We start from the raw sequence: 23,087 nt of genomic DNA, 5'->3' as shown, positions 1-23,087 counted from the left end.
ATTAAAGTGCAGATCTTGGGAGCCCCAGAGCTGTACATATATTATCTGTTAACCCACAGCAGATGTTCTTCTGAGAGGATGGAAGACGATCCTTGTGCAGGGAGGCCAGGCTTGCTGGGCGTTGACTGGAGACTGGAGATTATTGCAGGAATGGAAGTAAAAGTCACGCTTTATGTTTTGAGGAGCTGATTATAAACTGTGCGCTAGGACACACCACATACATCAAAATTAAGCTGTTGCTTATTTGGCTCTAAATACAATAATCTTTTCACTGCTTTTGTAGGGCACCAGAGTCCTGAGAATCACCTTGATCCATCTATCGATGCATACCAAAAGGCATCCTGATGTGAAGTTACTCAGATTGTTGCCCAGTTGCAGTGCCTGTCAGGTAAGTAAGGTTGAGCAAAAATTCTAAGATACTGAGTGTTTTATTTCACAAAACAACATTTTCAGAAAGTGTTTAGCACAACTCTATATGGGTTGCTCATTGAGCTGGGAAATATAATAGTTCATGCTCTAGGCAAAGTGTTTCAAATGCCTGAGACTGAATAAAAATAGCACTTCAAAATAAATTGGGTAGTGCACTGGGGAGGTGGCAGAGATCATTACTTGTAGCTTGTCCCTGGTTCATTCAGTTCTTTCCTTTACAAGGGCTAGAAAGGTTGGGGATTTAATTCTGCCCTTGACTAGTTTGGTGCTAAAAGAAAGGGATTTACATGCCTGATTTCTGTTCTGACCAATGGAGCCATGCTCGCAGCAAACTCCCTCTGCATTCCTGGGAAAATGGGGTCATTTGTGCCGGATCACTCAGCCAAGCGCACGAGCCGGATCTGTGACTGTACAGCCCACGAGCCAGCTGTGCTGAGGAAATAACGACCTTAAAAAGTCGGCACTGCAGTTCAGTGTCTGATGATGGGTCACTTTTGCTGCTGTCTTGTGTCTGCCCTCAAGTGCCTGGAACCATCATCCCGGAGTTCAGCACATTAGCTGGCAATCTCCAATTTGGAAGAATTTCCAGGCAGGCTGACCAAAATCTGAGAATCTAAGATTGCCTGTACCCAAAAATAAGTAAATAAAAGGAAGCTAATCCCAGATGGTGCTGATTAAAATGTGAGCTACAAAAAGGCAGATTAAGGAAGCAGCTTTCAGGCTGCAAAGTATATTACCTGAGAGGGAGCTTGATCTTTGTAGCACAGAGCTCATATTTCTGGAAACCCAGCACATCCTGACACAGCACTGCCTTTGGAGAGCCTGCATCCTCCTGCAGAAGATAACGGTGCCAAGCTTTGGGTCTTTTGATCACGGAGAGAATTGATGTCTTGGCAGTCACCACCTTGCCAAGTGATACAAGTGCGACCATGTTAGGCATAAATCTTTTCAGGGTAAAGGGAGGCGATTTTATAATATTTTTCTGACCTTCTCCCAAATGCTGCACTTGTCTAGGGAACGGGAGGCTTTGCAGGTGTGGGACAGGTGGCAGTGTGGCCAGTGTTCACTTCTGATCTTGGCTACTGAATGGTAGGTGTCAGACCTGGTTTGGTCTTAAGGCCCCACATGCAGATTTTTTTTTATTTTCCAAAATGTATTGTTTGTCACGTATCTCTGTGGGTTTTCTTTTTCAAGCTGGTTTAAGACTATCCTGATAGCAGTATTAAGCCTTGCCTCAGTTGGAACCAGTGCCGACTCACTGTCATGAGTCTTAATTCCCTGAAAACTCTAAATATTCAGGCAAGTGTCACACACATGTATGTATAACAGCTTTCCATGCGGCTATGTCAAAATCTCAAACTATGTCACTTCATCAGATATCTTGTGGCTCATGTCTGTTCTGTTACTCAACCTTCACTGATTTCAGTGCCTTTAAAAAAAAAAAAAAAGAAAGAAAAAAAAGTGCTGTTTGTTTCTACTGAGCAGAGAGCTGTTCCTGGCATGCTTCCCCAGAAGTGTGCATCACAGGCATTCAGAAAAACTAGAGCACTGGGGCCAAGGCTCAGGAGACCTAGTTTCTACTTCTGACAGTGACATTTCTTTTTGAGCAAGACCTGTTGACTGCTACATCCTATACTAGAATTTACCCATCTCTAAAATAAATGTGATTAAAAAAGTAGGAAGCTTTGAATCCATCTGAGGAGTGCTCAGAAAACGCAATACGAGGAGTTCTTTAAATAACTGTTACACAAGGAATATACTTTGAAGATCTGCAGTAAGGTCAGTATTGTTGAGCCAGAGGCAGGTGTCCTAATGTACCTTTTTAACTTCTGATTTTATCCTCTATTCAGCAGGGAAATTTTACATCACTGGTTTTCTGGACATGCAAATAAATAATCCAGGTATCTTTTTTTTTTTCTCTTTTTGAATCTAGTACCATTTATGAGGTTAGGACCATTTGAGAGTTTTTTTCTTCCTTTAAGTAGTAGGTAACGAGAGGGAGGATCATATCAAAGTTGACTGGTGGAAAGAGTGACTCTGATTTATAGCACTCTGCAGCTTGAGATAATGCCTCTGGTATGTGGCAACTCCAAAATGCAAACAGCCGTGCTCATGGGGAGCCTGTTCTCAGCCAGCCATTTCTTGTACCAGTAGCTACGAATGGCACAGAGGACTGATCCCTGCTACCCCAGGGCTCACAGCTGTACCTGCCGTGTTTGCTCCTACTCCTCTGGCCCAGTCTAAAGATTTCTTGGATCTCTGAGGTCAGTGGAGCCTTTAATGCAAATGCACAGGATACCATCAGATTTAGATTGCCATCTTCCTGAATCTGCAAAACACAAAGCTACATGGAACACTCCCCAGAAGTGCTCAGAGCTGGGAACAGAACAGACCATGAGAAATTCCAGCAAAGGTGGTGGTAACTGATTCTAGCTCCAGATAACAGTTGTTATCAGAGAAGCTCATAAATCCACCCAATTTAAACAGAGTGTCAGGCAGCATCCCTTTCTGTGTTGTGTGTTGCCTCAAGGGATCTACAGCTGCTTGTTCTGATCAACGACTTCCATTCTGTCCTTTAGGTTCCCCAAAGTCACTATTTCCTGGAAAATGTTTGTGGGGATGCTAGATCTGAATGTCTGTGTGGCCTTAGGGAGAAGGAGCAGAACGTTACTGTTCCAATAAACAGCCCCAAATTATGGTTTGGCTGTCACTCAGGTGGCTGAAAAATGCATAAATGAGTAAAACAACATATATTGGCAAAAAACGGCATTCCCGAAGTCTGGAGGTTGTTTAAATGTCGGCTTTGGGATGTGATTTTCTAATCCAAAGTTGGAATATGAAAAGTCTTTGTTAAAACACAGTGCCAGTGTCTCTCCTGGGACTTGTAATTAGACACCCAATAGCCCCACACTTCTTGAAGCACAAACACACAGATAGCATCGCCTTTGCCACTTCACTGTCACCCTTCTGGTGTCATCACTGCGTTTGCAGAGCTACCCTGCACCTTGGGGGATGAAGAGTACTTGAGGAGAAGGACACAAGACCACACTATGATAATCTATGTATCTTAACTCTGGTTTTGCCTCAAGAATTTGTTTTGAGGTACTATGGCTTAATAAAAACAAGGCAGACGTTTGGGAGAAAATTCGTGTTTACTTCTTGGAAAAAAACCCCCACAGCTTTGTTATGGAAAACTACGGATTTGCTGTTAAAGAATGATGTAGATGTGAGAAGATGAGCATCCCCGTCAAGTAATTGGTCCCGAGTACAGTGTTAGGCTGACTGTCATGTGCTCCAAGTGATTTCTCAACTCATTCCTGCTACATGGAAAAAATATTTTGTATTGTGGTCAGCCGTGCCTTTTAGGGAAGTACCGCAACAATTATTAGGAGCAAGAGGGAGTCATGACCTTGCTATTATTCCAGCGACTCTATTAGGGGGAAATCTGTGGATTTATTTCAGCTATGTTTTGTCTCTTCCAGCAAAGAGTTCTGTAGTTTCCAATATGCCGAAAAGAGCATAAGGGGATTTTGCCTCCACTGTCGTAACTTTTGAATGACCTCGCAGAACAAGGACTAGATGATGAGGTGACCTCATAAAATACTCTTTTAGGAAAACACCGTATCATACACTGCTGGGTTGAATTGTCTGGAATAGGATGCTGGGAATAACTCTGACATTTTGTATGAACCTGTAAAACAAGACTCTGGACTCGCCCCACAAAGTGGAGAGAGAGGTATGAACCTGTGAAACTTGGTGTCAACCAAGGCAATGTGTCAAATCTCTACCACAGCCTGCAGTGTAAGTGGAGGGGTATGGAGAGGGGAAGGTTGTTCCTTCTGCTATATGAAAAAGTTCAGGATCTTGGCTACCTTCAGAGGTGTGCAGCGTAGCCTCCCTGACTTCTGTGGTGAGGAAACATAGGTCACAAAGGCTATGTCCTTTTATATATCCAGGTAAGTTCTACACAGGCTGGTTTGTGTCTAAGTAAAAGAGTATCTGTATGCTGACACTCAGTGCTGGAACAGCTCTGGCACCAGGGATGACATGCTGCAAAGTGGTATTCCCAACGAACAGCTCTGGGGAGCAGCATTTAGAGAAAGAAATTGATAAAATAGGAGAACAGTCACACAATCATATTTTTCCTTTTGTAAAAGGTCATTGAAAGAAAGGAGCAGATGGAAATGTTTTATGTTTAGTGAAAGGTGAATACAGGTTGGGCAGCAAGCTCTTCTTACTGTCCAGAAACGAGCTGCTTACCGAAGTGCTGAGCCTGTGATCTTGCTTGAAAAACCATCCCAACACAGCATCGCACAGTGACGGAAGCGTCAGTATGGATAGAGGCATTTCTTCCTGCACTGTTTTGAAATGCATTGCCCCAGGCGAATGAGATGTTTTACAGCTGGATGCAACCCTCTCTCATGGTTGAGAAAGGAGGGAAAATGGACCAGAACAGAGAACAAGAGGTGAGATGTGAAGAGAGGCAGAGTGGCGTGGTAGAGAGAGGTAAAGAGCAGGGAAGCCTCAAAACTGGAGCTGATGCCACCAGAACAGGAGATCTGCTGAGCATCTGGAGTGGGTTGGCTGATTCCCCATCCTGGCCTGCCCTGCTTGTAAGGAGGGATAGAGCAGGATAAATGCAGGAGCAAGGGACACATTCAAGCAGCAGTGGATGAGGAAGGAGTGAGCAGCTGACAAGACACTTCTCAGTCGTCATGACCTGGGGGCAATTTCAAGGAAATCTGCGCTGAGATCTGGAGGGAGGTACTGCTGCCTGCTGGAAGAGATTGGGAAGGGAGAGGTTTTGTGTATTTATACGCTATGTGGGGCCCAGACATTCAGATCACTGTGCAAGCCCTGCACTGCCACGTGTTCTTTGTAAACGCGGGGACAATCACAGCTGAATGTGTACTTTCCAACCAGCTGCGCCGCATTCATCTGCACTGTCTGGTAGTGGTTAATCTTGAAAAGAAGTAGTACTTCCCTGTCTGCTCATTAGAAATGACCTGAGCAGCCACAGCATAATCACTTGCACTGAACACATGGCTGGAATCCTTTTGATAAAGTCCAAGGCACAGGACAGCTTCCTACACATGCTTTCCTAACAGCCTGCCTGCCTCCAGGGCAGACCTGACCGTCTGATTCCCATGGCAGTGACATTGCAGAAGCAATTTTATTTGTTCCGGTTGGCTTTAATTGAACATCTGGGTTAATAACAGGGAGATTCCCAAGGTTGGCATCAGAGTCAGGAAGGAAAAGGAGTCATTTTGGAGTCCTTCCTTAATCCTAGCTTCTTTGTTAGAAATGTCGGTGTTATTTAATTGACTGTTAAATCCTAATCACATGAGCACCCTCCCTGGGTGTAATCTCCTGTGGTAAATTGCCCAGTACTCGTGTCAGAGGCACATTCTGGTCTCCAGCCTTTGCAAGACTGAGAGTGCCCTGTGATTACAGCTGATTTTTGGAGAGGGAACAAGGGAGTAATGGATCTTATTTCGGTTGAAATTGATTTAAAAAGACAATTGACTCCAGATTTGGATGAAGATACTGTTCTCTAGTCTGCTTGAGGTCTTTGCAGATGTAGCCATTTTTTCCATGCTTTGCAGCAAATGCTTACAGGGTGCAGGTCTTATCAGACAAAGGCAAGGTGGTACAGCCAGCCCTTAGGGGGGAGCAACCAGACAATTGCACAAGGTCTCATCTCACAGGCAGGAGAGAAGGAAGGAAACGGCTAAGTTAGGGTTAGGTAGGAACTACTTATCTGTTGGAAGCAGCCTGCACACAGTCAAATCTCTGGGATCAGGAAAGAGAACCTGAAGGTGGAAACGGTAAGTAGACATGAAGAAGGAACTAAGCAGATAAGAGGATGGGAAGGAAGACCTGTAAGTCTGAAAGAAAATCTTTCTTGTCCTACAATCCGCTAATATTTCCCCAATTGATTCTGTTCATTTTCCCCATCAGAAATGTCACCCTATGTCTTGGGGTACCTAAGAGCAACCAGAGCCAGAAAGACTCCTTGAGGAGCACAGATGCTTGCATGGGTCAGTGTGAAGGGGACAGTACGTGACTTCTGGGATGCTCATGACTCCACTGGCACTGCATTCCCCAAATCTTGGGAGTTAGGAAGGTGGCAGCATCTGTGACCTGTGCACCAGAAAGATCTCTGCTCTCAGACCTCTACACTTGAAAGAGAGGCGGAACTCGTTGGCTCTCAGATGCAGATTTCCATCCCACTGTGAAGCCACTTAGATTTACACCCAGCTGAGAGGGCAGGTTTAGCTTTGCTCACACACTCTCCAATTAGAGATTCTTCACCTGATGCTTTCTTAACTCTCAGGGCAGCAGCAAAATAGCAAAGGACTCTATGCCTGCCTCTGGGAAGGTGGTGGCATGCAGCAGCAGCCTAGAATTTCACTGGGATCAAAGCCAAGAAAGTGTTCTGCAGCAGGAGAGGAGCAGCCCTGTGGGAAGCAGCATGTTCTGCAGCAGGAGAGGATCAGCCCTGTGGGAAGCAGCTTACAGCATGAACATGTCTAGGTAGGACAAGAAGTCTGGCCCAGACTGGCTGCACATGTGTGCCAGATGCAGGCAACTACACCTGGCAGAGGCATGGTCCAGAGTGACTGTCCCTGGTGTCAGGCATCTGTCTCCCTCCTGGAATGTAAGGCTTGTGCGGGGACCAGCTTGTGGGGTGCTCTTTATCCTGTAGTTTTAAAGCTATGGCACTAAGGGAAATGGCAGCGTGTGTTGTTGTGGGCCCAGGAAACACAGCCCTGGCTGAGTCACTGGACTGCCATACACCCAGTCTGGGATGCCTGCTCCCCAACGTGCTGCCTGCGTCCAGCCCAGCAGCAGCTGTGACAGGGCCTGATGTCCCACCACGCTCACAGCACGGCCTTTGGCGTGGCCCTGCTGATAACAGCCTGTTCCCTCAGCCAGCTGCAGGCACATCACAGGCCATCTCATTTAATCCAAATACCATTTGCCTCCTCAGTCCTGATTCATCACCAGGCTAGTATCAGTGCCTGTGTGTCAGTACCAAAAGAATGCTTGATAATATCCCTTTTTCTCCTCAGCTTTCTCCCAGCTCCCTTTAAATCCAAAATAATTTGTACTTCCTTATGACCCCAAAGGCAGTACAAAACAAATGTATCAACATGAAAGTAAGTGCTTTTATCAGTAAAATCCAGGATTTTTTTTTTTTTTTTTAAATAATAACAGGACCCTGAAGGGAGAGAGACTGAGAAAGGAAGAGCAAATAAAAAGAAATGCTATGTATGTCCTGGCTAGGAGCCAAAAGCCCTCTGGGCCAGGTTTGGATAAAACAGGGTTTAATTTCTGGTGTGAGAAACCGCTAGAGTGAATCTGCAGCAAACAAAGGGCAATTCACAAAAGGACATGGGTCATGGATGGAGGAGGAGAGGGCAGCTTGCCAGTTCTGCCAGCTCCTGTGAGTTTATCATGTCTTGCAATATCAGATGTTTTACTTGCAGCTTCCTTTTCTGCTTGTATTTTTTTAAAAAAACTGCATTTCTACTCATGAAGTCTGTAGGGAAAATCTTGAAGCACACCACAAATATCATCCAGATACCAAAAGGCAGATGAAAACCAAAGAGAGTTCATTAACTTATTGAAAATTAAATTGAGATTCTTAAAGAATACTCAGGGAGAGGAGGGAATTTTTAAAATGTTTGGGCCGGGAAGTGTGAAATGCTTTTTTGGACCATGAACAGCTGTTTAGATGTGAAAAGAAATGCTGTGTCAGCAGGCCTACTGGGTTCTTCACTCAGAGACATTATCTTCTTGGAGAGCTTCCAGTGCCAGAGGAGTGTGAGATCCCCCAGAAATGGTAGGGCTCAGCACTGCCCTTTTCCAGACCACCAAAACCTCTCCTCTGCAGCTCAGGGGGGTCAGAGAGACAACATAAAGCCAACTATGGTAACAGGGTAGTACAACCCTACCAAGGGAATTCTCTCCATAATGGGAAATTTGCCCAATTCTTTAAAAGTTCAGTCCACTTTTTCCCTTGGGAGCATAGCAGAGAGCGTGTACCCAGACCTGTGGCATTTCGATCGCAGCCCAAAGTCTGGGTGGTACTGTGCTCATGTCCTGTTACGTACTCTGATTCTTTCCAATAAAGGGAGCAGAGAGTTCTTGTTCTGCAAATCTAAAGCTTTTCTATTAGTTGCACACTGCACTTAATACCCTTGATAATTAAACAGTTGGCTGGTAGAATATACTTTTTTCTTTTTTTTAATTGCTCAGATCTAGGCGGTGTGTTTTGTAGTCAGCTCTCAAACAACGAGACGTTTACAGAAACTAATGGCATTATGTGCAGTGAAAACAGCTTCAGAGTCCCTCTCAGGAAGGCTGTTGGGGATACAGGATTGCTTCCCCCAGGAGTTATCCCTGTGTTTTCCCATGATATTATCTGATTTTTGAGGCCAGTTGTGGACTCGGGAATTCTGCCTACGCACATTTCTTCTGGCTGTTGTAGGTCCTGGGATGACAGTAGTTTGGCCCACACAGGGCAGCCTGTGACCATTTACCAGCCCAAGACAACATAAGCTCACTCCTAATTTTTGATTTTGAAAACACCACTATGGGGGTGTAGGGAACAGAACTTTTGGGTCAGCATATCCAATCAGGCAAACATAAGTTGGGTTTTCCCCATAAGCCTGATGGTTGAACACAAGTGGGTGTGAGGTGCCTCTGTGGAGTGGTTTTGGCTGTGTTGAGGTTCAGCCGCAACAGAGGCACTTGTAGAAACTGCTGTTTGAGTTGCTGCCACTCTAGCAGGCCAAATCCGTTAATTTTTTGAGCAGAGATTGAGGTAAGGGGCCGAGATGTCATGATGCAGTTGGTTGAGAGGAGGTTGGTGGAGTTTATATCAAACCCCGCTTTATGTTACTGAAGGAGTCAAGCCCCATCCCAAAAGCACGGAGGCCACATATGCAGGAAGGTGAGGGATGAAATAACTTCAGTTTGTGTGACAGCTTGTAGTAGGAATCCAAATTGCTCCATCTCCTCTGTGCTGGAGGGGCACTGCCAGGCACAGGCGTACACAGACTTTTGTACACCCAAGGCACCAGCTTCAGTGACAGCCAGTCTCGTAGCGTTGGTGACAGATACATTAAGTTACCTCCCATGTACTGGGAGTGACTGATGGGCCAGTAGCCCTCTCCCAGTCTCCTGGTGCCATGAACAGGAGTCCCTTGCTGGGGAAAGGAGCCATAGCCACAGCCTGCTCGACCACTCGCCACTGCTGCCAGCCTGCCCCTGTCTGGAGACCAGCCCTGGCATCACTCTATGGGCACTGCCCTGCTCAGTGCCTGGAGGTGGGCAGATGCAGGTTTTCCACTGTGTTACACATGCCTGATGTGAGGAATGGAAGGGAAACAAGGAGTGTTTGACCCTTGTTAGTGTCATAATTTCAAGTGATGCCCACCCGTTGCATGAATAGTCTTTTACACTTGCAGGGCTCTGACAAAGAGGGCTGTGTTCTTGCTGTATGTGGTTAACTAAATCCTGTGTCAGATGTAACAGGCTGAATGGGGAGCTAAGGATGCTGTTTGCAAAGATAAAGAACTTGCAGCTGCACCGTCACGGGCAGTGCCTCTGCAGTAGTGGGTTTTTGAGTGGAGAGAGAGCCTGGCTCCTGTTTTTATCCTGTTTGTAGCTGTGGTACTTACAGTACATACTTGAAATTTGAAAAATCCCTTTGTTTGGCCTCCCTCAGGCTTCCCACGTAGAAAAAAGGGTGTGTGGGGATGGGAGTGTATATGGCTGTGAACACAGCGTGCTCTCTGCTGCTTGCATCGCCCAGGCTGATCCGGGCAATGGTGAGGGAAGGAAAAGTCACTCGCCAGTGTAATGGTAATTCCTTGGCTACCACCACCGAAGAGGTGAGGCTCTGCACGTCACCCATCAGGGCAGTCCCCAGGGATCTGATTGTCCTGTACAAAAACTGTTCTCTTTTCTGCCCCCACACCAGTATTTCCCACTGTTTAGACACAGATGTGCTCAGACACCACTTTTTTCCCACTATTTCCACTTGCCTCTGTTCTCCTGAACCAAGACCACATACATCAAAATACTATAAGGATCAGCTTCTTGCAGGATGAGGAGATACAAATAAGTCCCCAAGACTTTACATGCCAATTCGTTTCAGCATCACCTGTCTCCACTGCTCATCAGCTAACACTAGTTTTATTACTCATAATTTTTCAAATGGAGTCAAATAGTTTGAGCAGGTCAATTTGACTGCAACTGCTTTTTAAAGACTGACGGGAACAGCACTTAAATTGTCGCATTCCAGCACGAGCATACCTTTCACATCAGGGATAGGGATAAAAATGATATATTGTCGTGGTGTTCCAGGTTTCATTTCACCTAGAGCATCTGTATATTATATGGCAGCAGCCATTAGACGTGAATGATGCCAAAACCAGACAGAGCCTGTGCTCTTAATTGTAGGGGCCATTTGCTCTGCTGATGACAGACAGTGCCTGCCTGTGTACGCTGACTTCACCCTGTTCATGTGTTTCTGTGTTTTTGCTGCGGTGTTTGGTATGGAGGCAAGTGAGAATATCCCATTTTGCACCATATGTGGGGCGGGTTATTTTTCCCCGAAGTGTTCTGAAAGATTAACTTGTGTTCAGACAAGTGTGATGTCTTTGAACCGCATGGAGCCCACGGGAATTCATGCCAGCTTCAGGAGGTGGTGTAGAGGACACCGTTCAGAAATACAAGAGTCCAAAAGCTTCCCCACGTTATCCTGGGATGGCTGTGTCTTGCCTGACACTGCTGCCCATGGCACAGCCCCTCCCAAGCACATTCACTCAGGGGAGGAGCAAGTGTAGAGGCAAACATGGTGCAACTGCTCATGCAGGTTATTGCCCAAATACAAGCCCTTTGCATGTAGATCAGCTCATAGTCTGGTGTTCATTAACATGCAGGGCATCATTTTTAATGGGTTTACCTTGGTATAATTATGCAACGTGAATTAAGGTAGCCAGTGGGACTGGGAGAAGTGTAAGATCTATACTAGATGCTTTCTGAAAGTGTCATTAGAACAGTCTATTTCGTGAGGTTTTTTTCTTTTCTGTTTGCAAAAATACGTGTGTCTATATATACACGTGGTGAGACTCTCTTGTAATGAGTCGTCACCCGTTTGCTAATTGCTGCAAGGCAAAGCACTGCTGCGTTTGGCATCTGTTTTCCTATGAACACCTTCACTTCTGGATATTACTTTGGTAATCCTAATGCAAGCTACCCTGACAGCTCCGACTGATCGTCCCCATTTATAAAAATGCATTTTACTACCTAATCCTCATCACCACTGCCAGTCTGGCAGTTTCATTGTTAAAAAGATTAAACTATTATCCCATGCAAATACCAACCTCTGATTTTTAAATGTTATGCTAGACTCTTCCAATGATGGAAAATGCCAGGGTGCGTGGGACATTGTATTCTCTGGAGTTTCGTGACCAACGTGTTTAAAACTCTGTGAAATATAACCCACTGTCTCACTCATTATTTCTGTAGGTCAATTAGCGTCCCTTACCCCAGTCCAAACTCAGCTGGTTTGTAACTCAGAAATGAAAGTGAAGCATCTTTTGTTTTGCTTTTAAAATATTTTTTTAAATTCTGCTTGAGTCACAGGCTAAAATTATAGTTGATTTTGGACTATTTACAGCACAAGGATTTTAATAGCAGGCGTTCACTGAAAACTCAAAGAACAGTCCCCAGACATGGACAATTTAAACTCTTTGCTACCGTGTCTTGTACTAATACCAACTTTTTCCCATGGATCAGTATCAGACAGAGACATGACCTAACCGAGGTGCATTTTGAGTCAGATTCTGGCTCTCTCAGAAGAGCAGACTGCTTGTTTTACGTATTTAGGAGGCTTTCATGAGAAATCATTTGTACCGAACTGGGTTTTCAAGCACCTTTGGGTTTTATCAAGCCCACTTTGAAAGGTGCAATTACACCCCAACATATGTTTTAAATTAAGCCATTCTGGCTGACGGGAGTCTAATGTAGAACAGATTTAAGTAGCTTGAGTTACAGTCAAAGATACCCACGAGATTGAGCTCGGCCAGCTGAACACTTGCTAAAGGATGACTCATTTAATCTTTGTCAGCATGGTAGATGATGCATGTTAAACTGCACAAGCGGACATATCTAACAGTAAACCTTTGTCCAGGCCAGCTCTTGGTGTGGGGCACTGCTGTGAACCAGCCCTACTGAAGCTCGCACGGTGGTTGCAGATGCCTCTTCTTGTGCGTGAGCGAAGGCGGCAGCAGCCCGAGCCGTGGGGGTGGTACATCGGGACGGCCTGTTCATTCCTGTCGCTTGCTGGAACTGCTGAGCTGTTGCATGCAAGGTCTGGAAAGTCAGCAGGGTCTAGAGAAAGTGATTAAACAAAGATACGGGGGCCTAAGGAAATGCCCTGCTTAGCTGAGATTTATGAGCCGTGGTCGGATATGTCACTGGAAACTGCCAAAACAGAGGGGGATGGGCCTTGGCCCTTCCTGGATGTGGTGGAGAGCTGCAGGCGGTCCGTTCCCACCCGTTTGGTGTCCTTGCTACCATACAACCATCTAAGTGATGCCTGTAGCTTCAGGTGTCTAGGCTTTTCCTTGGTGTTTCTTGCCTTGTCTACTTTTCTTTAGTAAAAAGAATTTAGTGGTCTCACTTATTTTACATCTTCATTTAAAAAAAAAAAAAAAAAAAGCAAGCTGTTTTTCTACATGGGCTTGTCTTTTTCTGTAATTTTTTTTTACTAAGCAGGGCAACTCAGGTGAGGAACTGTGAGGATGCCTGGTGGTGCTGTGCAGTTACTTGTGTTGTGATGGCTCTGCGTTACACTGAACGCAGGATAGAGGAGCACGGAGGGCTGAAGAACTGATTCTGGTGTTTGATCCATAGCTGCTGATGTTGGGGAGCCTCCTGCTGACATTAGAGCTCCTCCTTCTATAGCAGAAAGGATCTCTGAAGGGTTGTGTTTTAATAAGGCAGCAGCATCTCTCTGCTTTGGCTGAAGTAAGAGAATGACTGGAGTTAGTTGCTTATGCTTTGCTGATTTCTGCCCCCACCAGTTCTGGAAATGAAGGGGAGTCACCAGCCTCAGAACAGCTCCTGAGGCTTCTTTTCAGAGCTAAAAAGAGCACATGTCCAAGCTGGGAAGAAAACAAAGCAGATACCCAGTAACTACAGTGCTCTGAAGAACCAGGAGTGACCTGTGGATTGAGGATCTGTCCTATCTCTCCACGTTGCAGAGCTGTGAAAGGAGTGAGAAGATGGTGCCAGATCCCCTTTGCCACAGCCACCTTGTGCCAGGAGGTGACTGAAGAAATACCAGCCATGAAGCATGGAGATCCCTCCAGTGCCAACTGTCTTCAGTCTCAAGGAGAGGGGATCTTCTCCTGATACGTTTTATCTTTAAAACTGTTAGGGAAAAAATGAGCTACAGGGGCTAGAAATGGCAGTCAGGCAGGGGAGTGATTTCAGAGGAGAAAAATGCTCACGAACCTCTGCTCCTTCCAGGCAAAGAAGCTGCCAGCCTTGATGGGGCATGTCATTCGTCAAGCTGTCACCCCGGGGCCTGGAGATCATTCTGCCGACATTAGTTCACCCAGGAGGGAGCGTGGGGCACACCTGTAACCTTTGCCTCCCAGAGCTGTCTGCGGTTGTCCCCAAGGCTTGCTTTTGACTGCAAATACAGCAATAGGCTTGGGGGGAGGTGGGGAGAGGCTGCGGATTTCAGTGGGTGCTCATACCTGCAGGGGTGGGAGCGGGGAGCAAGGGGAGGGTGCCCTGGGAAGCCTCGGCCCCGCCGTTTCAGGGGGGTATTGTAGCTGAAGGGGGACCCTCCCGTTACAGCGAGCAGCAGCACAGCCCGTCTCTGCTCCGGGAGTGTCGGCGTCAGCTGAACCCCAACCCACAGAAGACTCATTTCTGGGGAAGGATCCCTAGTGCTGGATTTACTCATGCTAAGGGTGGTTGAGAGCCACTTCAGGAGATTGCTGGTCACCTTTCTGGGATGCAGAGCACCTCCCAGACCCGACCTACCGCAAGCAGGCAGCTCCTGCCTAAAGGTTGGGGCTGTCGGGTTTTATTTTGAAGTAACTCTTCCTCTCCCCATCAACTAAAGACATGGATGTGCATGTTCAGATTTTCTTTTGAATGCTGGTTTCCAGATGTTATAGCAGCTTAGTCTGTGTGCCTTATCTTGCAGCAAAACACAAAAGAAGAGTCCTGTGCCCGTTCCCCGGCTCCGTGCAGGCAGCGCAGCTGCTACCCAGCCCGTCAGAGCGACAGTGGGCTGTACAGGCTTTGTGTTTGCTGAGGATATGAGCTGCAGAGACAATAACTAGGCAGGAGATGAAAAACACACCTGGTAGGAAAAATGAGTGGATGCCAGCTTTTTTTGAATGAACATGTGAGGATCCGTACAGAGGGAGTGGTTTTTAAACCAGGGTAAAGACCTATCAGGCTGGTAAATCCCACTCTTCTTGGTTATTGTATAATTTATATAGTACATCAAAGGTATCGGGGCACACTGCAAGCAAGTACTAGTGGAGAATCCACCCCCTAGAAAGCCTGCATGATGACCTTACAAGTATTAAAATCTCTGACTCTCCCTTTTTGCCATAACCTGGAACCATTTCCTGCTCTAAAAAGTCTCCTGAGGTCCCTTTTCCTTCCCTTCATCAGCTGCTTTCTTCTTATTACATAGAAGTTTCTAAATTAAAGCAAACGCTGTTCTTCCTGATATTTAAGAAGATGCGTCAAGGAATCAATTTGATTTTATAGCCACTGAATATTTACAGATATATGTTGCTTTGTGTTTTAACGTCTTGCTCCTTTTTTTAAAAATTTTTTTTTTTTCATTTAACCTTCCAGCTCAAAGGGAGGTGGAAGCCAGGTGATACCACTTACTGCTTCCAAACAAAAGCTACACTATTTCTGATATCAGGGCTGTAATGTTTGCTGAGGATCAAAGGAACCTTTTCAAACATCATTGTTTGTTACCGTTAAGATGTGGTAGCCGCATCTTAAATAACCAACCCTTTCATCCACAGGGAGTAGGCACTGGTGATTGAGATACGCTAAATCCGACAGCGTGGGCAGGATTTCAGATCCTTTCTGGTCAGTTTGGGCAGGCAAGTTCTTGTAGCTGAGCTTTGGCCCCAGTGAGCCCCCAGGGGATGATTTGACCTTTAGTATGAATTTAGATCAGGCGCTGTGACTTTTCTAAATTATGCCTGCCAGAGGTCTGCGGGTCACGGGGCTCTATCGTCAGAGCACTTCCAGCTTCCAGCACACTCCCGGCAGTGTGGGGAAAGGGACGTCATTACTGATAGTAATTTCAAAAAAAGCTGGATGTAAATTGGGTGTAAAAATGACAGTGCTTGGGGTGTGTTCTTGTTATTCGTGACTGCTATGTATTTAGGGATGCTTCTGCTGATATAAATGGCACCACCTAAATTACTGGTGTAGGACAGCAAATTAGCTTTGCACATGTCCCACACGGTAATGTTTCTGACACCATACAAATGGTTAAAGTAGAAGAGCTGCTCTCTTTCCTTAGATAAACAGGGTCCCTGTGTGAATAGCTTGCAGCCCCCGGTCGTAATCCTTTTCTGATCTCTGCTTATAAAAATGATAGATGGAATGTAAACTCCATAAAAATTTGTAATCACCAAGAGAGTAGAAAAATTATTGGGAAGAGTTGTAAGGTTTTTCTGCATTCCGGAGGAATTCTGCAGGGATTCCTTTTCTTTGGTGGGGCTTGTGCTATTCCCCAGCTCATCTCCTTTCAAACTCGCTGTCTGGAGATGGTGGAGATGTTTGTGGAGGATTTTCAACTATTTTTAAAGAAATCTGGCATGGATTCACTGTGACCTTGTGTAAATGACATGACCATTGTTTGCCTTAATTTCTGCAAGTTGTAAAGCAGGGTAACAGGATGTATGTACTTGTCAAAGAATTTGGGGATTTACTGCTGGCTGGGATGGTGCTGTGGTGTTCTCAGGGAAGGATTTCTGACCGTCAAGCGTCATCCGTGTATGGCAGAGCAGCAACCTTCTGTCATTCTATACATTTCAGCGTATTCATGTGTGATCTAATCTTTTGCACGCAGGGCAGCACTTCTGAACACAGGTATTGATCTTGAGCGTCTGGTGTAGCATGTCTGATTTTCAGAAGCTCATGTTTTACCTTAAAATGTAACCATGTGCAGTGTACAGATTTGGAAGGCAAGTCGCATCTCTCTCAAAGGAAAAAAAAAAAAATCTCAGTCCTTTAGTACACCTTGTGAAATACTCTGGGGTTAAAAAGCGTAAAGGTAGATCTTCCCAAAAAGTGAATTGTTGGGAACTGGGTTATGACAGCTGCAGCCTTTGGAAAATCCAGCCCATTGCGCACATGGAGGATGCACTGTATTTGAAATAAGTTTTTGCTAACTGGTGATAGTAATGTAATTTGGAGGAGAGGGAAATGCATTCAAATTACTCTTTACCCACACCTGTGAGTTAGGATATTGTTGGGTCTTGAGATCCATCTGTCATATTGTATTCAGAGGTTCATGATAGATTGGAGGAGGTTAATGATTGATTGCTAATGCACAGCAAGTGGTAAAACAAGAGCTGAACCTCTGTCTGGCTCCTGCTTCCTGTTCCCTGGGTGTAAACCACTGAACTCGATGGGGGTCCTGGGCAAATGGCCAGCAGCAGTTTGCCAAGCTTGTCATTTCACAGAGCTCTGCTTTGGGGAGGCTCTGGATGCGGTTCAACGAGAGAGATGTTCCCATCCTTTGCGTTGGGATGGGATGGGCCAGGGGGTGAAGGTCCCAAGTCGGGCTGGGGCAGGCGGTTCAGTGGGGTGGGGAAGATCTGCTGGGAATGAACCCATCGAGTGATTGTGGTGTGGTGAAACCACCAGTGCAGAAGCTGTGCCTGGGCTGTAAACTGAAGGGTTTGGGGGAAATGAGGAGGTTGTTTCACCAACACTTCTGCAGGGGTTTCCCATGTACCTCCCACCTTCTGCAGGGCCTTTGGACCGTGTTCAGAGCAGCTGTGTCAGGCTGAACAGTACGCTCCAGGGACAAAGTTGGGCTTTCATTTAGTAGGAAGGTGTTTGTGGTATGTTGCCAGAATGGTATTTTATTGCAAATTACCAGTGCAAGCTGCATCGGAGACCACCCAGGTCTCTCCCTGAGAACATGGCTGTGCTTCAAAACTCCTGTCAGGAGATCCCCTTGCCATCTTGTCCCTACAGTGGGGACAGGCTGCCTGTCCTCTGCTGATGCCATGTCCATGTGAGTCTTTTTTTTTGCAGTTATTCTAGGAGAGTCTTTTACCTCAGTGTCTAGCATTTCATCTGCTATATCTGCAGTGCTGTTGTCTCTGTTTTACAGCAGGGAACCTGGGGTGCAGGCAAGCACTTCTTCCAAGACCATGTAGGTAACTCTTGAAAATCAAGGACTCAGTCCAGCACCCAGATAAGCACTTAAAATATTTTTGTTTTTTTCCCCTTTTGCTGCTGATTAATGCAGCTGATTTATCTTTCCTGACTAACTGTGCTATCCTTATTGCAGATCAGGATTTGGCTGGAGACTACTGCAGCAAAACATTTGGGCTTTTTGCCCTAACAAGATCTGTAAGTCTAGCTGAAACAGCACAACTTATGCACGCTCCAAGAATTAAAAACTCTTCTATAAGTGCATTGACCTGTCTTCCTCTCCCATGAGACGGATGGTTCACTTTCAGTTCTGGCCGAGTGACACTCCACTTTGCTATACATCATTGTTCTTAATATTCGGAACTGCTGTCTTAAATCAGCAAGAGCTGGAGGTCCCTTTCGACAGCTTCTAGTGCTTACCTGTGTTAACAGCCTCGTATAAAAATAGTTGTGCTTCCAGATGTCTGACTTGTGCGCTCTCACAAGGAGGGCTATTTCTTAAATGTCTTAAGATAGTTTTAAAAAAATAAACTGTAAAGAAATTGTTTACATCGCTTTTTATAGCTGGGTCAGTTCCCTATTCTGGTTCACAGCCTGGTTCCACAGATGGTTCTGTTGGCACAAGCAGAAGAGGAAGGGGGGCAGAAACAGATTAGGTCGCCACTGCTGCCAAAGGCAACATGTTGTCAAACCACGGCCTCGGTCCCTCCTGTGTGGGGAGCAGGTCTTCCCCGTTCTCTCCAGCCCTAAACAGGATCAACAAACAGCAAAAGAGAATCTGATGCTTCCTCTCCCAAAGCCAGCACTCGCCTGTAATAATAAGGATTTGATAAACACCCCAAAGCACTTAATCTGCTTTTTCAGTGAGCTGCAGGCCAGGGAACAGCCAGAGAGACATTAAACAGCAAAAGCAGAATAGATTGTAATTAACTTTAAAACCCTGTGAAACTCACACTGCTGTGTGTGGCAGGCTCACTTTGGAACAAAGTTGGGTTTAGTGCAAATTTTAATCTTGGTATCAAGTCAAGGCTTGTCCAGAGAAAGTGTATGTGCCTTTATTAACACGCAAATCACATACCCTCTTTATTACGCTGTCTCTGCATCCCACTCTCTAGAGTGGTTTAATAGAAGCAGTCAAGAACTAATTAAATTCCATTATTCATACCTCATGCTTGAAGTGCAAAGCTCAAGGCAAGAATGCCAATGGGCACACGCCCATACCCTCTCCGTTTCCAGAACGAGCGTGGCAAGCCTGACCTTCACCTCATTAGGGAAGAAATAAATCCCCTAGCATGAAGATGAGGATGTCAGGCACTATATGCATAAATCACTAAGGAGTTTCCAAATGTCTTTCATCTTGGGAGTCCTTAACAGTGGAGAGCTATGGATCAATCCAGAGTGGATACCTTTCAGCAGTAATTCCACATCTAAAGCTCTTTAATAATGTGGCTCCTTTACATAAAATTCTAAAAGCCCAAAACAGCTGAAATGGCACTATACAATCAAGTTAATGACTTTAATTTCTATAAAATCACCAGACAGTGTATTTGTAATTTTAATCTCCTAGTCCACAAAGTACCTTTTCCCCTTTAGTGTTCCTAAAGAAAGTAAAATAGCTTTCGGTTTCCTTGCCAGTTTTTTAATGATCTTTGAAAACTGAGGAGAAACCTCCCACAAATAGCCCAGCTGTGATTATGAGGTTTCTTTTTTCTTTATTTAAAATATTATCCTTTATATTAATGTGAAATATTTAAAAGCAGCATCAGGATCTAACCCATCAAACAAGCCATTCTGAATTTAAGGAGATTTCTTTGGTTACCTGTACAAAGGTTATGCACAATACAAACCTTCCTTAAAGTGCTGAGGAAAAAATTGGAGGTTATTGCAAGGAGGAAAATCTCATGCTGAAAACCAGTAGTCAAAGAACGAATCCAGCGTTACTCTCTGTTATGTTTCAGCTACTTTATTTGAAGCATTATGGCTGGAAAAATGCACTCAAAATTTTGCACTGAGGGATCCCGAAGTGCTTCCCCATGTGTATAAAGAAGGGTTTCTGACATTCTGCACACCAGCTCGTCCTCTGGGGTGAACCGAAATTCTCCAGTTTAGCAGGATGGTTTGTAGGGAGGCTGCTGTAGCATCCTGCTGCAACCTCCAGAGCTCATAGCCTTGGAGAATCTCTTGGGCTGCCCTGTGTGTGAGAGCTGGTGACGGTCTTCCCATTCACCAGCCCTTGGAGCTGAGTTTAGAGGCTTCTGTGCTTCTGAACTGTGTAAATCCTGACAAACCCGACAGGTTTTGTGCTTGCTGTTTAATCTCCTGGAAGGTTAACTGGAGAGGTTGTGTAGAATGTGTGGGATTTTCACTGAAATTTATTTGACCTACAAAATCAAGCAGGGCTTAGCTGTTGAATCAATTTCTTACCAACTTAAAGACGCACCTACATTTGATTGTTGAGCACCTCACAGCTTTTATTCTCATCATACCCCACGACTGCGACTTCTTTTCATTTTGAGTTGATGAAGAGAAAGAGAAAGCTAAGTGATGTGTCCAAGATGGTGCAGGAAACTAGTAGAGAAGGGATTTGAGTCTCAGCCATAGCCTAGGTTCTTGGCTGTGTCACCATCTTTCTCTGTGATGTTAAAAACAAGCTCATAGCTCTTCTATTTTGGAGAAAGCACCTATTTTCCTATTTGCCATCTCTTCCTACTGGGGGGGGGAATAATTTTTAAGCACAAAATAGCTAGCTGTTCCTATTAAGCTACTGTAGGAATAATCTGCATGGAAAAAACTCGAATGCTTTCCCAAATAGGAAGTAATTTAGATTTCAGATTAATGGCTGTGACAATGGAAATATGTAAAATCTTTTCCTGATATGGAGCCCAAACCATGGCTAGTTCTTATCTATCACGGACACAGGTGTGAAAACTCACTTGTGGTGCACGCAAGGGACAAACACTAATAAAAGGCATAAATATCCCCATGACCACTGCGGTTGCATTTGGAGAGTGAGCCAGCTGGTACTGGTGAACAGCTTAAGAGTGGGCAATAATATGTTTTCCTGTATCCCCTATGAATTGACTCTGAAAAGCTGGTTTGTATGCATCTTAGTAAAGCTCAAAACAGAACTGTGAGTCCCTAGTGCCAGGAGAGATTGTGCTGCTGTATTTATTTTTTCCTTGCTGTTAAAGCAGCCTTTTTTTTCAGGAGTAGGTTATACTGATCAGAGTCCAGGGCAGGCACCAGGAGGTTTGAATACCCCATGCAGCACAGCTGTCCTTGTTTTTACCAGCCGGTCAGGCAAATATTGCAGCCTGAAAGGAGCTCTGCCCTGCAGCAGCTGTTCCGTTAGCGAATCTGGTGCTGCTTGTGTCAGAGCTAAGCCAGGAACATCTGCAGGAACCACAGCTGCAGGCTTGCAGCAGCACTGTGTTGTGCACCTTGAGCTGCAGGAAGGAGACCCGAAACTTCTGTGACCTTTTGCTTTCACCAGGAGAGCAAGGTCTTAGCTGGCTGAGGCTAATATCTGCAGAGGATATGGTTATGGCTCGTGTCCCACTTGGGGATGAAAACCCACAGGCAGCTGTGGAGAACCAAGTGATCTTGTAGCAGCAATAAGATCTAGCTCAGTGGTCACCTTGTCGGAGCTACACAGTACTTGCTGAGCAGTGCTTAGTCTTCCAGCTCCAATGCTCGGACAACTACTGGCACACCCCCACCCCCCCATTTAACTGAAGAGAAAGCATCACAGTGCGTGTTTTCACCCTAACCTTCTCTGTCTCTGATATTGCAATTGCCCTCCCTCGTGTTTAAAGCAGAAATCTTGGGAGCTTGGTGTGCTGGACAGAAATAGGAGGGTCTGGATTCTGAGATTATCTTGTCAAAGGAAATTATTTTGTGTATTTCCAAAAATTAAATAAATTTAAATAGATGAGAACTCTTGATCTTCCAAGTCTTCCTCTCTTGCAGGCTCTCTTCCCCTGATCTCACTCAGGGAAATGAATTGTACTCCTAGAAATAAGAGCAAGAGTGAGAAGTAGGGAGGATCAGGGCACCTCTGGGACCTATAAATCCTCAGTCCTGGCAGTGAAAGGAGCTTTGCAAAAGGAAAATTAAGGGCTGGGTGGACAGCTGGGTTAGAGGGAGCCAGCACAAGAAGTGAGCCCAAGTTCGGCGTAATGATAGTACTCTGCTGCTGTCAGCTGCAGCTTACAAAAGAGCCACTTAAGTTTCTCCTGCTGTCACCGTCCTGTGGGTGGGATGGTGCCAGCCTTCCTGGGGACAGCAGGACCGCAGTCTGGGGCTTTCTTTGCGGGCCCTTGCTCAAGCAGAAGAAAATCTCTTTTCTGTGCAAGCCTTAAACTGTGCACGGTCAAAGGCACGTACCTGAGCCATTCAGATTCCACCCAGCAGAAGGGGATCCCTGCGCAAGCAGTGCCAGGGAGCTCATGGGCCGGGAAGCGATGGGGGCAGAAGGCTTGTTCAGGTCAGGTGAGGATCTCCGTCAGTGCCTTTCCCTGTGTCTCATGGTTCTGCTGCTTTTCTCTCACACCAGAGGTTTTAAGTTGCTGAAAACTGTCATTTGGGTTTTGTGGCAGAGGGGCTGGTGAGGCCTGTACATGGAGTGCTTCTTGCTTTGCGTTGCATGGAGGCCCTCCACATCCCCCATGCGTTACGCTCACTGATAAGGTTAACAGGATAAAGAAAATGTTACCAAATGCATTTTAGCAGATGACTGCAATTTGCACTCAGCTGTTAGGCTGCTGTTTTTTCTGTCTTAGGAAATGCAGAATGGGAAATCCTAGCCTGAATTAACAAGAGGGGCAAGATGAAAGTGAGGAGCTAATGATTGCAGAGTGAAGCTCCACAAATTTCTCTTGCACTCAGTCAAACTACAAAATAATCAGATTAAGCCATAACTGTATAAATGGGGCTTGAGTGTGTTTGCTCTGCTGACTTGGTCATGCATTCAGGACGTTCAGAATGGTGTAACTGCAGCCCAGGAGGTATTAGTCACGCTGAGAGAACTTCAGTGAATATAAGAGGGCTTCATCTGGGCAGTTACCAAGGCAACTCTTGCTAATATTTCATTACAATGCTTTCGCCCTCTGCAAGTCCCACGGATTAGGACTGGGAATCTCAGAAAGAAGAGTTTATTGTCAATATTGTGCTTGGATTGAGTGTAT

At 45.5% G+C, this 23,087-nt stretch overlaps 1 protein-coding gene across 2 annotated transcripts in view; it reads left to right on the top strand.

Moving 5' to 3' along the window:
• The first annotated feature begins 291 nt into the window (after window positions 1-291).
• LAMA5 (laminin subunit alpha 5) overlaps window positions 292-23,087 on the top strand; it is a 127,615-nt gene continuing 104,819 nt past the window's right edge. For both annotated transcript variants that reach the window (XM_074919888.1, XM_074919887.1), the window contains exon 1: window positions 292-388. In XM_074919888.1, the coding sequence (XP_074775989.1) occupies window positions 323-388 (66 nt within the window). In that variant the 5' untranslated portion in view covers window positions 292-322. The remainder of the gene's footprint in view (window positions 389-23,087) is intronic.

Source organism: Athene noctua, chromosome 16, assembly GCF_965140245.1.
Source record: "Athene noctua chromosome 16, bAthNoc1.hap1.1, whole genome shotgun sequence".
Taxonomy (NCBI): Eukaryota; Metazoa; Chordata; class Aves; order Strigiformes; family Strigidae; genus Athene; species Athene noctua.
Note: the sequence above shows the minus strand (reverse complement) of the source record. Positions and strands in the feature narration are given on the sequence as shown.